This window comes from Ovis canadensis, chromosome 3 (assembly GCF_042477335.2).
Source record: "Ovis canadensis isolate MfBH-ARS-UI-01 breed Bighorn chromosome 3, ARS-UI_OviCan_v2, whole genome shotgun sequence".
Classification (NCBI taxonomy): Eukaryota; Metazoa; Chordata; class Mammalia; order Artiodactyla; family Bovidae; genus Ovis; species Ovis canadensis.
The window spans coordinates 2,426,837-2,443,114 of record NC_091247.1 but is presented as its reverse complement, the minus strand read 5'-3'; the positions used below and the strand labels follow the sequence as shown (position 1 = coordinate 2,443,114).

General features: G+C 60.1%; 1 protein-coding gene across 8 annotated transcripts in view; it reads right to left on the bottom strand.

Annotated features, from left to right (window-relative positions):
• Window positions 1-16,278, bottom strand: part of SARDH (sarcosine dehydrogenase) — a 58,614-nt gene that overhangs the window by 5,030 nt on the left and 37,306 nt on the right. For all 8 annotated transcript variants that reach the window (XM_069579828.1, XM_069579833.1, XM_069579829.1 and 5 more), the window contains 2 exons: window positions 12,461-12,554; window positions 366-528 (listed from right to left, as the gene is read on the bottom strand). In XM_069579828.1, the coding sequence (XP_069435929.1) occupies window positions 366-528; window positions 12,461-12,554 (257 nt within the window). The remainder of the gene's footprint in view (window positions 1-365; window positions 529-12,460; window positions 12,555-16,278) is intronic.

The window sequence follows — 16,278 nt, the reverse complement described above, 5'->3', positions numbered from 1 at the left end:
CTGCCATCAGGCTGGAGGCCCTGGGGAGAGGGCAGTGGAGAGCCGGGCAGCTAGGAGGGCCCCCCTCCTGCTCTGATGGTCTTCAGCTCTCTCTGGGAATCTCAGCGCTGAATCCAAGTCTGGCTCTGGGCCCCTCCCCTTGGGAGATACCTGCGCCCCTGCCAAGAGTGCTGAGGTCAGGGATGCCAGCACCGTCCCCAGGCCCTGGTACAAGGGCAGCGAACGGGGTTTGGGGAAACAGTCCGTGTGGGGGCATGGGGCGGCACGGCATGGCAGGAAGGGAGCACGGGGACACATGGGGCTGGTCAACAGCCTCCAGCGAGTGTGGCTCAGCAGCCCCCCTGTGGTCCAGGCCCAGCACACACCTTTCTCGATGCTCAGGGAGTCGATGGCCCGGTAGCCGGCATTGACGAGGCCGTGCTTGGCCCCCGCGGTCATCAGGGCCTGGTACACGGGCAGGCAGGATGGCCTCGGGGCGTGCAGCTCCCAGCCCAGCTCCCCCACGAAGGACAGCCTCACGGCCCGGACCTGGGGACGAGGCATAGCTCAGACCCGGGCCAGGCGCAGACCGGGGTGGAGGCCCAGCCGCCACCAATGGGTGGACTCTTCCCACCACTAATAGCCAGACCTGGGCCCAGGCCACAGGCCACCAAGAAAGGGGGCCTGCTGGCGAGAGTCCTCAGGAGCACTCGGGAAGTCTGTGAAAGGAAGAGATGTTGCCACTGGGAGTGGAAGTGGACACGCGGTTCCCAGGCCACAGCTCGTCTCCTATAGGAGACGTCTCCTGACTATAGGAGTCTGCTGGGGCCTCGGTAGCCAGGGGTGGAGGACCATGGAAGTGAGCTCTCTGCCAAGTCTAAGGCCTGAAGTCCAAAACCAGGGTGTGGGCAGGGCTGTGCTTCCTCTGGAGGCTCTGGGGCGGGTCCCTCCTGCCCCTTCCATCTCCTGGGGGTCCAGGCTCTGCTGACCTGGATGCGTCACGCTGGCCTTGGCCTCTGTCTCCTCCGTGTCTGTGCCCGCCTGCCTCTCATCAGGACACTGGCTGCTGGGCGGAGCCCCCCCTTACCAGGGTGCTCTCACCCCGGGATCCTCACCGGCATCGAATCAGCACAGCGCCTGATTCCAAGGTCCCGCTCCCAGCCCGGGGGTGATATCTCTTTAGGGGGCCACTGTCCAATCACTGTGGTGACCTTGGGCAAGACACTTGGCCTCTCTTTGGCCTCTAAATGGGATCGGGAGCCTGGCTTTGCCTGTCTTAGGAAGCGCTGAGGGGGTGTCCTCGAGTAAGGATGAGGAGTCAGCCACACGACTCATGAGTCGCCTGCTTAGTGCATTCAAGGGCAGCGGGAGGGGGCAGCTGGACGTTGGGCGAGTGTCCTGGTCACCCCCCACCCCAGCAGACCTCGGCCAAGAGCTAGGATCTGGAGGCAGACACATCCTCTGCCCCCCAGGCCTTGAGTCTTGGAAGGCCACCGCCAGACGCCCAAGCAGGCTCCGGGGCAGGCAGGCGGAAGGACTCTGAGGCAGGCATAGGCCACGCTGGGATCTTGTGCGGGGTTTGCTGTTGTGGACGGGCCTTCCAGACAAGCGGCAGAGCAAGTGCAAAGGCACGGAGCGGGAGCAGCTGCGGGTGTTGTGGGGGCGGGGGCAGGCAAGAAGGCTGGCAGGTGAGGCCGGGAGGGCCTTGCCGACCGGCTGCTGATGCTGGACCGTAAAAGCATTGCCCAGGGCTGGGTTCACAGGCCAGGAAAGGGACCGTGGGCCCCCAAACCCCATGGAAGGGACAGTGCTGTTCATGGAGCATCCCCAGGCCTGCTCTTTGTAGACATCACTGCAAAAACTTTCTAGGAGATGATGCGGAAACGGGTTCCGGAGACAGCCTGCCTGGCTGCGTACACACAGTGCTAACACAGGGACGGCTGGTCTCCGGGCGAGTGTGTCTGTCAGCCTGTGTCCCGCGCCAGCAGCCACGTGGAGGCCGTGAGCAGGATGGGCGATGCCTGGCCCGGCAGCCTGGCTTTTCCTGCCCGGCTGGTTGGTGCCAGGTCGCTTGCACACCCAGCTCCTGGTGGCTGCTTCCGGCCTGCGGGCAAACCCTTGAACGTCCAGTGTCCCCGTGTGCGGGGCCGGGCACGGCCCTGTCCAGGTCACAGAAGGGACAGGGAGGCCTCAGCAGGCTGCAGCGCTCCTGGAGGCAGAGGACCCGATCCCATCACTGCTCCGAGCCCAAAGGGCTCGGATAGCTCCTGCGGCGATAAGGTCAGTGGACGGAGAGCTGGCCTGCTCTCCCAAATGACTTGAAATCACAGCCGCTAGGAGGGCTGGATTCAGAAAGCTTTTGAAAGGCACACATTTGCTCTGAGCTGCCATTTGCCCGGGGCCTCTCAAAAAACTCAGAATTGACACAGAAAACATACTGTTGACGTTTCCCTGCTCCCCTGGTGCAAGCTGTGGGCCCCTGACAAAGACTGCCTTGTCAACGGGGTTCTAATTTTAGACAGACCACAGAGGAGCTTGGGGCTCAAAGCCAATCTCATTTCAAACAGGAAAAAAAATAATTTTCAAAGCTCACCCATTAATGGGCCCAGGACTGCGGGTCTTGTCAGACACCCTCCTTCAGTTAAGCCAGGTTCTTGAGTGAATTCAGGGGTGGGATGGAGCCACCCGGCCCCTTCCCCAGCTCCCAGGAATCCAACGAGGCTGGGGGGCTCTCTGGGCTGCTCTCCATTACAGCCCTGTGGGCAAGCCCGGCACGCAGGGGGCTAAATAAATACTTCCCGGACGGAGTGGGGAGACAGGTGCAGAGGGCCAAAGCTCTGCTTTCTGGCAAAGTGAGGGGAAGGGCTTGGGGATTCCTAGAGACTTTCTAAGTTGCCAGCATCACTGGTTCTGGAGACACCGTGCACTCTTCCCCCTGAAGCTGTGGATCTAGGCGAGCCCTGGGGTCTTCTGAGGGGGACACAGGCTGAGAATGAGCGCACCCGCAACACGGGCTCGGAATCAGCCTGACCCACGGGTCGTCCTCCCCCAGACTCAGTGCCCACGTCTGATAAATGGGGGTGAGCATCAGGCTCATGGAGGGCAGGTGCCTGGTGCCAGTCAGCATCAGCTTGGATCAGCTTTAAAAGCGAGCCCCAAACTGAGGCAAACCCTCTGCAAAACAGCCCCGCCCTGCTCTGGGAACCACGGACAGTGCATTGGGCCACGGAGATGCAGAAGATCATCAGGAAAGGCCTTAAAGTAGCTTTTGTTTAAACTCTTTTATGACCCCCAGGACTTCCCTGATACTGTTAGAAGCAACAAGCCAAATCAGCAAGGTTGCAGGGCACAAACTCAACACTCAGAAATCAGCTGCATTTCCGTACTCTAACAACAGACCATCTGAAAAGGAAATCAGAAAAACTTCCATGTACAGTCACAGCAGAAAGAATAAAATACTGAGGAAAAACCCTAACCATGGAGGTGAGAGGCCTGCACGCTCAGAACTGCAGAACACTCTGCCGAAGGAAATGAAAGAGACAGATGGAGAGACAACTCTTTCATTTGTGGACTGGAAGACTGCATATCACCAAGATACCAGTATTACCCAAAGTGATCTACAGGTCCAATACAATCTCTATCAAAATCCTAGTGGCTTTTTGTTTGTTTGTTTGTTTGTTTTTTGCAGAAATAGAAAATTTCACCCTAACAGTTACATGGGTGACCTCGAATAGGCAAACAATCTTGGAAAAGAACAAGGCAGAAGACTCATTTCCTCATTTCAAAACTTATTCCAAAGCTGCCACAGTCAAAATAGGGCACTGCTGGCATAAAATCGAAGCCCAGAAATAAACCCTCATGTAAATGCCTAGTGACCTTGAACAAGGGATCCAAGACCATTGGGATGTCCCCGGCAGCTCAGCAGTAAAGAATCTGCCCGCCAGTTCAGGAAACGCAGGTTCAGTCCCTGCGTGGGCAAGACCCCCTGGAGGAAGAGACAGCAACCCACTCCACTCTTCTTGCCTGGGAAAAATCCCACGGATATTGGAGCGTGACATGCTGCAGTCCATGGGGCCGCAGAGAGTCAGACATGACTGAGTGTGCACCCACGCAAGCTTGCTGTGACTACTCCATGGGGAAAGGACAACGATAGGCTAACTGAGCCTTCTCATATACCACGCACACGATATACACGCCCTAACTCAAACCGAATTAGAGCCCAGGCGTGAGCCTGCAGACTGTGAACGCCCTAGGGGACAGCACAGAGGCGAGCTCCATGACTCTGGACTCGGCAGTGATTTCCCAGATACGACACCAGAGGCAAAGGCAACGAAGAGCAGAAAGAGCTAGATGGGACTCCAGCAAGTGTAAAAACCTCTGTGCTTCAAAGGATACAACAGCAGTGAGAAGTTAACCTGCAGAATGGGAGAAAGCATTCAAAAGTCATGTAGCTGGTAAGGGGTTAACATCCAGAATATATAAAGAACACTGCAATTCAACAAAGACGAAGCAACCCGATTAAGAAATGAACTGAGAACTGATTTCACCAAAAATCTACGAATGGCCAACAAGCATGTGAAAAGATGGTCAACGTCACTAAGCAGTAGAGAAACGTCGATCAAAACCACAATGAGATATGACTTCTAAGCCATTAGCATTTCGAAGAAAACAGAAAATAATCAGCGTTGGCAGGAATATGAAGGAATTGGAACCCTTGGGCGCAGTTGGGGGAATGCAAAATGGTGCAACTGTTAGGAAAAACAGTATGGTGATTCCTCGAAAAACCAAAAATAGAACTTCCATATGTCCAGCAATCCCACGCCCGGGTGCATGTGCAAAAGAGCCGAAGGGTGGAACGGGGAGCTGGTCTGGTCTTGCACCTCCCGGGAAGCAGCAGACAATAAGCAGCCGGAGCAGGGTCTTGTGTGAGGTCCCGCTGGGAGCAGTGTCCTTCTCTGCTTGGCTCAGCTCGGTGACCACTCAGGAATCGCCAGGGCTTGGCCGGGGCCCATCTTTCCAGCGGCTGGCGTGGTTCTGCCGGGTGACCCACAGAGGAAGGAACTGCTTCTGAAGCTAGCAGGAGCCCCCTGCGAGGCTCAGAGTCCTGGGCTGGGGAGCGGAGACCCGATGGGACCCCTCGATGGAAAGGGGCCATGCTGGGGGTGGGGAGGCAGACCCGTCAAGCCCCAAACGTCTCCCTGAGCAGCACTCCTGCTGTGCGGCTCTTCTCCAGTCTGAATTCGCTCAGAGACCCTCTCCTCACTGGAGGGACTGATGCTGAAGCTGAAGCTCCAGTACTTCGGCCACCTGATGCAAAGAGCCGACTCACTGGAAAAGACCCTGAGGCTGGGAAAGGTTGAAGGCCAAAGAAGAGGGTGGCAGAGGATGAGATGATTAGATAGCATCGTGGACTTAATGGACATGAATCTGAGAAAACTCCAGGAGTTAGTAAAGGACAAGGGAGCCTGGCGTGCTGCGGTCCATGGAGCCGCAAAGGGTCGGACACGACTTAGTGACTGAACGATAACAATGTCTCCTTCAGGAAGATTCTGGGTTTCAGACCCCTCCACCCAGGACCTGCAAGGCCCTGGAGGGAGTTAACGTGGGATGCTACGGGTCTCCTGTGGTGAGAGAGGATTCTCCCCCTCTGCCCGTCACCTATTTCATTTCAGGTGGCACCTGAGATGGTCAGCAAGGCGCGGTGAGGGAGAGCTCTCCCCACACGGACAGAGCTGTGTCCGCATCGGCCTCGGCTGCAGCAGGCTTAAAGCTTATCTGCCTTGTAAGGACACGGTTGGAATCCGGAACACGAGAATCAGATGCCTCTGAGCACCTCCAGCCCCCGGGCTCTGCACACAGTGGGTGGTCAGTAAAGTCTGTCATTCCACACGGGGTCACCTGCCCCAGACAAAGGTGGCAAACCCGGCAAGACGAAGCTTCTAGCCACGCTTTTCACAAACGCCTGTGTTCCAGCATCCCCGGGGGCCCCCACATCACCCCAGGATCTGGACCCTCCTCAGTCCTCTTCAGGGCGCTGCTCGGCCGTCCTGGCATTCACACCTGTCATGGGGCAGTAAGGGCCAGCCGCCCCCCAGAGCAGGCGCCCTGGTGGCTGAGAGTGTGGGCTGGGGTGCCACATTCCCACAAGGTTTAAACCTGAGTCACAGACGTCGCATCCCCGTTGACTGACATCCCTCTGAGTCTGCTTCCGCAAGTCCTGGGTGGGAATAGGGTTCACAGAGCCTTGGGCGCAGTCAACAAAACTGTCAGCCTAGGGCCCCTGGCTGCCTGGCGAGGCGGGTGCCGCTGGCACGCGCATTTTACAGATGAGGAAGCTGGAGCTCAGGGAGGTCAGGCCACCTGCCCGAAGCCCCGTGATGTCCTGGAAGATGCTTGACAACCAGCTGTCGGGAGGCAGGGGTTGTTTCGCAGCCTTTACCCCTTTCTGCGGGGTGAACAGTCCTACCACGGTTGATTTCAAGCTACCAGTGGTTTAACCACCAGCTGCCAATTTTCCTCCAGCTTTAGCCATCAGGTCTCACAAGCTGAAGGGAGCACTTCCCAGCACACTCAGAGGACTCACAGCCAGTGAGTCAGAGCAGGCGATCCACGCCGTCAGCGTTCCCCACTCCCGCCCTACCCTCACTGAGTCACTGGATTATTCTGGGGGCAGTGAATACACTCAGGTTTCAGCAAGATGGATTTGGGGGCCTCCTGAAATTCCTGCCAGCTCTCCATGGGGGGCACGGGAACGGAGGGGGTGATATGGGGGGGTGGTGCTGGGTCCCCATCCTGGCTTGGATCACAGGCCACGTGGGCGCCCCTGGGAGGACAGCCCATGTGGCTCCCGTGGGATGGGTGCTCTGGCCACGGGTGACAACAGAACCAGCCTGGGGCCGCCTCTCTGGGCAGACACCACAGAGGGCTTGAGCAGATGTGTCCACAGACACCATGCACAAGCCAGTGTGCCCAACCGCCTCACATCACATCAGCTCACGGATGTCTCACATGCTTCCGGGGAGCTGGGTTGTGTAACAGCACCCCTGACTCACCAGGCACGTCATCCAAACTTAGTCATCCCTTTAAATAAATGAGGATCCTCGGGCCCCCCCAGGCAAGGGATAGACAGGGGTCTGAGCACGTGCAGCCTGGGACCCACAGAAGAGTGGGGAATTCAGCTGGTGGTACGGCTTAAAAGAGCTTCATTTTTCAAATCCTCTAAACAACCCAAGACACCCTTGACTCCAAAAACGTCCTTCTGTGTCAGTGTGTGTCTTCTCCCTGCAGTCTGATCCAGAGGGCTAGCGTGCAGGCATGCTGGTGGTTCCGGTGAAGGTGGTTCTGGTGATGGTGGAGGTGATGGCAGTGCTGGTGGTGATGGTGGTGGTTAGTGAGGATAATGGTGGTGGTGGTGATGTTCCTGAAGGTGGTAAAGGTGGTAGGGCACAGCGACTGGAAACCAATTTCCCAAGAATAATAATAAGTAAAAGTGGGGGGGGGACTTCCCTGGTGGTCCAGAGGTTAAAGATCTGCTTGCCAATCCAGGGGACACGGGTTCATCCCCTGTCCAGGAGGATTCCACGTGCCGCAGAGCAACAGAGCCTGTGCGCCTTGGAGCCTGTGCTCCAGCGCGAGCAGCCGCTGCAGGGATGGCGTCCCGCAACTGGAGAGGCGCCCCCGCTCATCACAGCTAGAGAAAGCCTGCACACAGCAACGAAGACCCAGCACAGACAATAACTCAGTAGATACATCTTTCGAAAAAAAGGTGTGATGCTCAAACCACACTCTACAAACGTGGCCATCTCTGAGGATCAGCAGGTAAACAATATGGGGCACCCCCAGAAAGACCCCACCTGCGCCTACAGACGGGCAGGGACCGAGGGTCAGATATCCCTGCAGAGAAAGGTTCTGCCCTGGAGGAACCTCGAATCTCTGAAGCACGCTCGTTCCAGCCACACCCCGTCCTTACAGTTTGACGGCAAGAAGCTGTCACCGTCCCCACGAGAGAACCCTGCATAGTGAGTGGCCTTGGCTACCACGTCTTTCTCGACTACACACTCCCGTCTCTCCAGGGCGGTGGTGAATTTGCACGACTTGTGCAAAGCAACTTTTCGGGCAAAACCCAGTTGGCAAACCCAGGCTTCATGAAGGTGCGGGCCTCCCGCCTCTGTACGAGGCATGCAGGGGGGATGAACAGCCCACCCTGGACTAATGGAATCTGAACAGTGAGACACACACAGTCAGGAAAAGAAATGCAATTTCCTTTTGACCCGAAATTAATTTTCAGAAGAAAATTGCTTTATCACGTGGCCTCATGATGAGCTTCTAGCCCAGCACCTGCTGCTTTCCAGGGGGGCCCCCGTCCTCGGCTGAGGCTCGGGGACACAGTGTCTTCCCTGAGAACCAGGCTGGGAGCAGACCTACACTGGAAACCTCACCGGCCTTGAGGACGTCTGGTCAGCTGGCAGCCGAGGGGACAGCTCCCGCCCTGTTCTTCCAACAGGAATGCAAGGATCTTGGAAGCCTGGGGCCCGGCCAAGCATCTCAGAATTGCTGCAAAACAGCGGTGCTGCTCTGCTCAGGACAGGGCGCGACTGGCGGGACTGCTCAGCCACGGTCGCCCACCACGCGCCTGCCGTGACGGTGGGTCTTCACGGGCAGCAGCGGGGTCCCGCTCACCCACCCTTGGGCGGGATCTGTGGTTCTGGGCTCTGACCCTCATCGTCCCGCGCGTCCCTTGTGACCCGGAGGTCTGGCCGATGACTCAGACACACACATTCCTCTCCCGCAGCTGGTTGGCTGGTGACCAATTATCTCCCATAAAGACTTGGCCCTGAACTCCAGCCCCAGCATCTCAACATTGATGGAACTGGTGTCAACACATGTTGATATTATTTAGGAGAACATGAAATTCCCCCTGGTTCCAGAGTGCTCAGGACGTCTGGACAGACTTCCAGGATGGCTCAAAAATGCTGACAGCCATTGTCTAGACGCTGTGTGACAGATGGGGAAACTGACCCCAGAAAGGGGGTCCCGGGGTAGGACCAGAGGCCAGGCCTGCTGGCCCCCAGCTCTGCTGGGCCCTGATGGGACTGTGCCCTGGACCCCCAGATCCCGGGCCGACCCGGCTCCCAGCTCCCCATCTGCCTGTGAGGCCACCTCGGCGGGGCCGGGGCAGCCGCCAGCCCAGCTCCCCCAGCCTGTGTCCTGCTGGGCGCCCTCGTGCAGGCGGTGGACGGGGAGGCCTCCATGCCGCCCACTGGGACCGTCTGGGAGCTTGTGGCCCCGGCCACTGCGAGGTCATAACACCGACACTGTGGAGCCAGAGCCACACCAGCGGGGCCTCAGGGGGAGGTGCGGTTGCTAAGGCAAGACTGGAATCCTCCCATACACGTGTTCCCGGGACCCCCTCACTCTATGTCGGCTCGCGGTCGGGGCTGTGGCCTCTCTCCGCCCAGGCCTCGGGGCCCGTGCAGGCTGGGCTGGGGCTGCAGCGTCCTTCCCGCCCCCAAGCCCAGCCAGGCTGTGAGCCCCACCAGCCCCCGATGTGGTAGGCTTCCAGCCAACATGCCTGGAACTAACTCCAGGGGCAGCTGCGGCTCAGCACTGGGACAGACCCTGAGGTTTAGAAGGGAATGCCAGAACTCAGCTGGGCATCCATGCCGGCCGAGTGTGAGCTGGTAGCCTGGGCCGCACTTGGACAGTGTCTCTCCTGTCCTCCCCCAAAGGGGAGGCAGAAAATACTGCAGGGCTGCTGCACGGCCCGGAAGGCTGGGGCCGTGACCCTGGGACACCTCTGCTTCTCGGTCCTGGTTCTGAGCTACATGTCCAGGGTCAATAATCAAAGTCATAACGGGCCCGCCATCATGGGAAGCCCGTCACAGAGCAATTCCAAGGCAAAGAAGTGGCCCAACCAAGTGTCCCGCGTACGGTGTTGGAGTGGGTAAAGCAGTATTTCAAACTCAGGCGGTATTTCAAGGAACAAGAAAACCATCCCAACAACGTCCCGAGAGAAGCCGAGCGCACGAACTGTCCACAGTTTGGGATGATCCTGCTTCTGGTTTAGGATTTACAGGTAGAGAAGCAACAGAAGGCGGAAGGAAACTCTGTTCACCTCGGGCTTTCTCTCCAGTGCGACCGGAGGAGTTTTTGTTAACTTGCTCTTGTCTTAAGAATGTTCCCAGTATTTACAGTGAAACACTGAGGCCCATCAACTCTTCAGCCAGACTCTGTGGCCGGCGAGAAAGGGCCGGCTCAGCGGGGTCAAAGGGGGCACCCAAAGGGGTCATGCCAGGATGAGCTCTGCACCCAGGCCCTGCACAGCAGCTGGAAACAGGGGCAAGCAACGCAGTGGTTGCCACAGAACCGCTGAGCCAGCTGTGGGGCGGGGGGACGGTGCAGCGGAGAGAAGCAGCCTGCGGCCTTCCTGCGCCCCACTTCTGCCCCGAGCACCCCGTGGCCCCCACTTGTGCCTGTCGTCCCAGGCCAGGCTTCACCCTGCAGTCTGGCCTCTGCTTCTCCTGGCCCGCGCCCTGGCCCAGCCCAGCTCCCAGGCCCCAGAGGCCAAGGTGCAGCCAGACAGCCATGGGCCAGGCCTGGGGAGGCAGCCAGGGCCAGGGAGGGCCGCCCCCGCCCCCCGGGGTGGGTGTGGGGAGGCAGCTGGAGCCCATCGTCCCAGCCCAAGTCCCCGGCGCCTCCCTGGAGTGGCCCTCAGCTGGAGGGGCGGCCTTCCCACCTGCTCCTCTTCCACATAAATCCCCGAACCACACACAGGCCGAGCCACGCCAGCTGCCCCCTGCGCCACATCACAAGTCAGAACCCCTACTCCTGACTGGGGGGCACTGCACAGACCACCACCCTGGGGGGACCGAGAGGGCCCGAGCTGCCCTCAGGGCAGGCCAGCGGCCACAGCGGCCTGGGTGGAGCTGTGCTGTGCTCTCAAGACGCACACCCTCTCTGGTCCCGGCAGGCAGCGCTGCACCAAGGAGGCAGGAAGCGAGCGAGACAGAGACAGCCCCGCTTCCTGCCCCAGCGCGGCCTCCGAGAGCGCAGGCAGAGCAGAGCCGCCTTTATCTGCCTCCTCCTGGCAGCCTCCTTGCTGACGTCAGCGAGACACTGTTTACTTGCTAACAGGACCCAGACTGCGTGACCTCCCGCCCCTCTGCAGGCCAGGATCTGGGACCTTCCTCGGCGCCTCCCCAGATGAACACGACGAGAGTAAAAGCAGGGGTGCCCTCAAATCCGGCTGTTTGTCCAGGCCCCCCCCCCCTTTACAGCCTTGTCTGTGTTATTGACACATAGTCATGAGGTTTTCTATGTCCCGTTAGCTGGGGGGGCACTGGGCAGTCCATCCGACTTCTCTGAGCTCAGGCTGGGGAAGCACCTGTCCTGGCGGTAACATTTCCTACATCAGGGACTGCTGGGAGCCCTTGTTCAACACACGTGGCCGCAACCACATCCAGGGTGACCGCGCGCCTGCTAACAGGGCAGCCTCACAGCAGTGCAGTCCCCACGGGGCTCCTGCCCTGGGGACGTGTCGTCACGCCTGGACACGCTTCGGGTTGTCACGTCTGGGGTGCTCCTGGAGTCCAGGGGCTGCAGGCCAGGCCTGCTGCTCCATACGCTGCTAAGCCCCCCGCCCCGAATATCTGCTCCACGACATCGTGGATCGCTCAGGGCTCAGAAGCCTTGACAGAACCTTCCACGCTGCCGGGAGGATGAAGCCGGAGCCATGCGAGCCCTTGGCCGACAGTGGCTGATGTTACTTTGACCGCCTGTTCCTCACCTCGGCCCCAAGAAGTCAGAGTGGAAATCGTGACACTTATTTTCCAAAAAGGAAACCGAAGCCCAGGAGTAGGACGGGCTGACCAGAGCTGGACCCGGGACCTGGCCCAGGGTCCCGGAGGACGGCGGGTCTGCTGGAGCCGCCCACAGTCTCAGAAGCTTCCGGCCCTGGGACCCGACTTTCTGGGCTGGGAGACAGGCAAAGGTGCTGCCCAGGGGCCTGGAAGGGCACCCCAAGCAGTCCCTGCCCCCTCCCACAGTGCCAGGGGAGGGGGGACAGTCCAGGAAGACCTGGACAGGCTCAGGACACTCAGGCCTCCGGAGCAGCAGAACTGACCACTGTCCCTAGCCCCGAGCCACGCAAGGAGGCACAGGAAACACGCTGACCCTGGAGGGTGTGCCCCACACCTGAGAAGTGGACATGAGGGGCAGCCGCACAGGCAGCAAGGCCAAGACAGAAGCTTGGGACCGGCCCCCAAGTGTGTGCCAGGCATTGACTTGGACCCCGCTCCTCCTCTGAGGCCCTAAAAGCCGGTGGGCATGGCTGTCTGGACCCCCACTTTACTGCAGGGAAGCCGGGCCCAGGAGCTCCAGAGCCCCGCCCAAGGGCACGAGACTCCCGCCCTGGTCTGTCCCCGGAGCACGTCGTGGCTGCTCCCTGCCCCCAGCCCGGGGCCTGTGAGCCGCTGCTACCTACCAGGTGCCCGGCGGCTCTCACCAGCTTGTGGGTGGAGAAGGGGAAGGCGTCATCGCTCAGGTCGGCCTCCAGCACCTCTTGGAGAATGGCCCGGCTGTGAGCAAGGACAAGGCTGGTCAGTCAGTCGGTCAACAAACACCTGCCAAGCCCTCCTGGGTGCGCACCCTGGGCTGGGAGGGCTCTGAGGGCACCACGGTGGGCAGGCTGAGGCCCTGTCCTCACGGGGCAGACCGAGAACAAAGGTGCTCTTAATGAAACACACCAAGATGGAGACGTGCAAAGATCCAGTCATACGAGAAAGGCACCTTCAGGACTTCCCTGGCCGTCCAGCGACTAAGACTCTGTACTTCCGCTGCAGGGGGCGTGAGTTTGATCCCCAGTGGGGGAGCTAAGATCTCAAATACCAGGCACCATGGCCAAAAAAAATGTATCAAGTTAAAGGAAAAAAAGGCACCTTCATCAGAAACAGTGGCAGAAATAGCCAAGCCCTGGCTCTCCTTTCTCAGATGGGGAACCCAGGCCTGGGGCAACAGTCTAACCAGTTAATGCCCCGCCTGCCAAAGCTGCCCAAGGGCAGGGGCCCCTCTCCTCGCCCCTCTGCCCGGCTGTGCCCGGAAGAGTCTGACCCTCACGCTTGATAGTCCTCCTGAGACCTTCCGGTGTTCATGGAAACCCTCCCTTCCGGGGCGCCTGGCTTCTCGCCTCCCTCCCTGCCGGCCTGAGCTCACTCTCCCACCACGCACATTCCCTCCAGGCGTCCCGGCCCCTGTCGAATCTTCGGTCATCCTTCAGGTCTTGGCTCGTCTGTCACCTCCTACAAGAAGCCCTCCCTGGTTCCGAGTCTGGGTCCAGTCCCCCTTCAACGCCCCCGGCCTGAGCCTGTGGCCCTGATATGTCTCCCGCCAGGGCACCTCTCACGGTTGCAAACCTGCCCCACTGAACCGGGAGCTCCGTGCCAATGGGGCCCCCTCTGCAGACGTGCCTGGCACAGAGAGGGCACTTGGTAAATGGGACTGATTGAAGGTGGGCTGGCTTTGCACCTCTGGGCCAGCTCCCCATCGGCAGGAAACAGCTCCCACCCACCCCCATTTCTGCCTCACAGGGTCCCAGCCAGTGCCCAGAGACACTTCCAACCCTGATGATCCCTGCCCCCCACGGTGCCAGCAGCTGCCCGCCCACACCGGCCCGAGATGCCCAGCCCACTGCAGCGTGTCAGGATCCTTATGTAACACCCCAGCACCCACGCGTGCCTGCCCCTGGAGAATGCACACCCGGTCCTCAAGAAGCCTGTCTACACTGCAGCCCTGGGCGGCAGGGTCTGCCCCACGGGGAAGGAGGGAGGAGCTGGAGCTGGGACTCAGCAGGGCCGGGGGTCCCCAGTCGGGCACAACCTGGACACGCAGGTCTGCAGGGCACGGGCCAGGGTGCGGGAGGCGGTCCTTCCCACAGTGGGCAGCAGGTGGCGCCAGAGGGCACTGGCTCTGGGCGGAGACCAGGTTCAGCTCACTGGCCCCCCCACCTGGTGTTGGGCCCCCTTGTTGCCCCGTGAGGGCAGTGAGGCAGGCATCTGGGCATTAACCACGCAACAGTGACCACCGCCCCCCAGGCTGTCTCCACCAGCCACGAGGGGTCTCCTGAGCTTCGGTTAATTAAAACAAAAAAGTTCTGTCTCGCCGGCCACGTTTCAAGGCCTTGCTGGACACATATGGCTTAGAGGCTACCGTTCTGGGCCATCAATTCTGAACTGTCTCCCGAAAGTTCCACTGGTTGGCAAGTCATCCAGCATCTCCCCTGGTCCAGGTGCCACGAAATGCTTCCCACGAAACAGCTCAGAAAGTCCAGCCCTTATCGGCGGCACTGGTGACATTATTATTCATACCAGAAACTTCGGGCTATTTTTGAAGGAGCGAGGACAATTTGGAGGAGAAAGTCAAGAAATCGCCAGGAGGAGGGGAGCTCGTCTCCCTGCCCTGGAAACCGTCACTCGGCGCCCTCTTGGAGCAGCTTATAATGAGGCTGGGAGAGCTGGCCTGTCCCCGCAGGCCGCGCCTTGATCAGTCTGTCTGGCGCCCCCTCCCTCTCCTGCCCACTCACCCCCCACCACACCAGAAATAACCCAGTCCCTCTCCAAGGTCGCCATGGCAATGAAGCTTCTGAGGACCGCCTAGCGCTCAGGAGTCCAGGACCACCCCACATCCCCATTCAGCCCAGAGATGCAGACGTCAGCTCACCCAGGGGAGAGATGCAGACCCCCGCCTGCAGAACAGGGCAAGTCCCCAAGCCGGGCCAGGGCAAGAGTGGTCCACGCGTCTTTCTGCAGAACCCCAGCATCCTGGTTCTCCTGCTGTGGCCAGCAAGCTCGGCCTCCCTCCACACACCCCGTTCCTGTCCTCCCCTCCTGTCTCAGCAGGCCCCCACCCAGCCACCCGAGATGACCTCGTCAAGTCCGCAGGAACCACCGGGCCTCCAGACCCACCTGTCAATGCGCGGTCTTTGTCCTAATTGACCCACTGACCACTCGGACACAGGTCGTCACTCCCTCCCTGGAGTCCCTCCTTCCCCTGGCCCTTAAGGCTCCTGCCAGCCTCCCACACTCTGGCCCAGCATCAGAGACCCCGTTAAAGCCCACGTCCAACCGCGCCCCTCCTCCGCGCAGCCCCCTCTCCTGGAGGAGCAGCCTCTCCCCTCGCAAGCACTGGCCTCTGCAGCCCTCTGAGCTCGTCCTCTCCCACAGCCCTTCCCTCGCTGTGTTTCCTCCCGCCGCAGGGCCTCTGCACCTGCCGCTCCCTCTGTCTGGAACACTGTCCCTTCAGAGAGCACCCACGGCTTGGGCCCCCATTTCTTCCAGCGTCTCCTCCAAGGTCCCCTTAACAGATACTGGCTTTCACGGGCAGCCCGAAGCCCAGCATTTGATGGCTAAGGTACACGACCAACCCTGACTCCGCCAGCACGGACTGCCTGCCTGTCTGCCATGTGCCTCTGGGCAAGGTGGGGCACACGCAGAGCCAGCTGCAGCTCTGCCCGGGAGGGGAGGTCCACCCGCCCAGGACCCAGCCCGGGAGCTGCTGGCTTGGCCGGCTCCAAGGCACCAGGGAAAATGGACGCTGTGGCGGGGTCTGGGGGCAGCGACCGGGGATCCTGGTGTGACCCCAGGCTGACAGGGATGCCTGTGGACACAGCCGTGTGTCATCTCAGTGCGCGGCTGGGGGATAACCTGGCTGGAGACACACTGTCCTCTCCTCACCACTAAGAAAAGAAAACAGTTCTCACCGCCTAAAGGGCTAGGGTCAGGACTGGAGCAGACGCCGGAGCACCCCAGGCACCCCGCTGGTCGGTGCTAACACGCGGTGCTTACCCCTGGCCCTCCACCCCTCCCCACCCGCCCCTTCTCTGACGCCCAGCCAGAGGATCTTTCCAAAGTGCACACGTGCCCAGGTGATCCGTTGCCTCAGACTGTCCAGGCAGAAGCCAGCATCCAAGGCCCTTCCGGGAGCCAGTTCCTCGTGGGTGGGAACACAGCTCAGTAAACGCTCACAGGATGAATCAAGGAGCGGATGATCGTCCGTGGACCTAGTCGCTTGGAGGTGCTTAGGGAGGAGCCGGTGTCCTCCTGCTGCGGAGCACCACCCTCAGCCCGGGTAGCACAGGGAGCCCCAGTCTGGCTCCGCCCACTTGGAGACGGCACACACAGTGCTCAGGCCGCATCAACCATCCCGAGACACCCCTGCCGGCCCTTCCACGACCCCTGAGCCCTCAGATGCTGAGTATGAGTCATATATTAAGAGCTTTTCCGTATCTCAGTGCTTTGAAAAGCACGT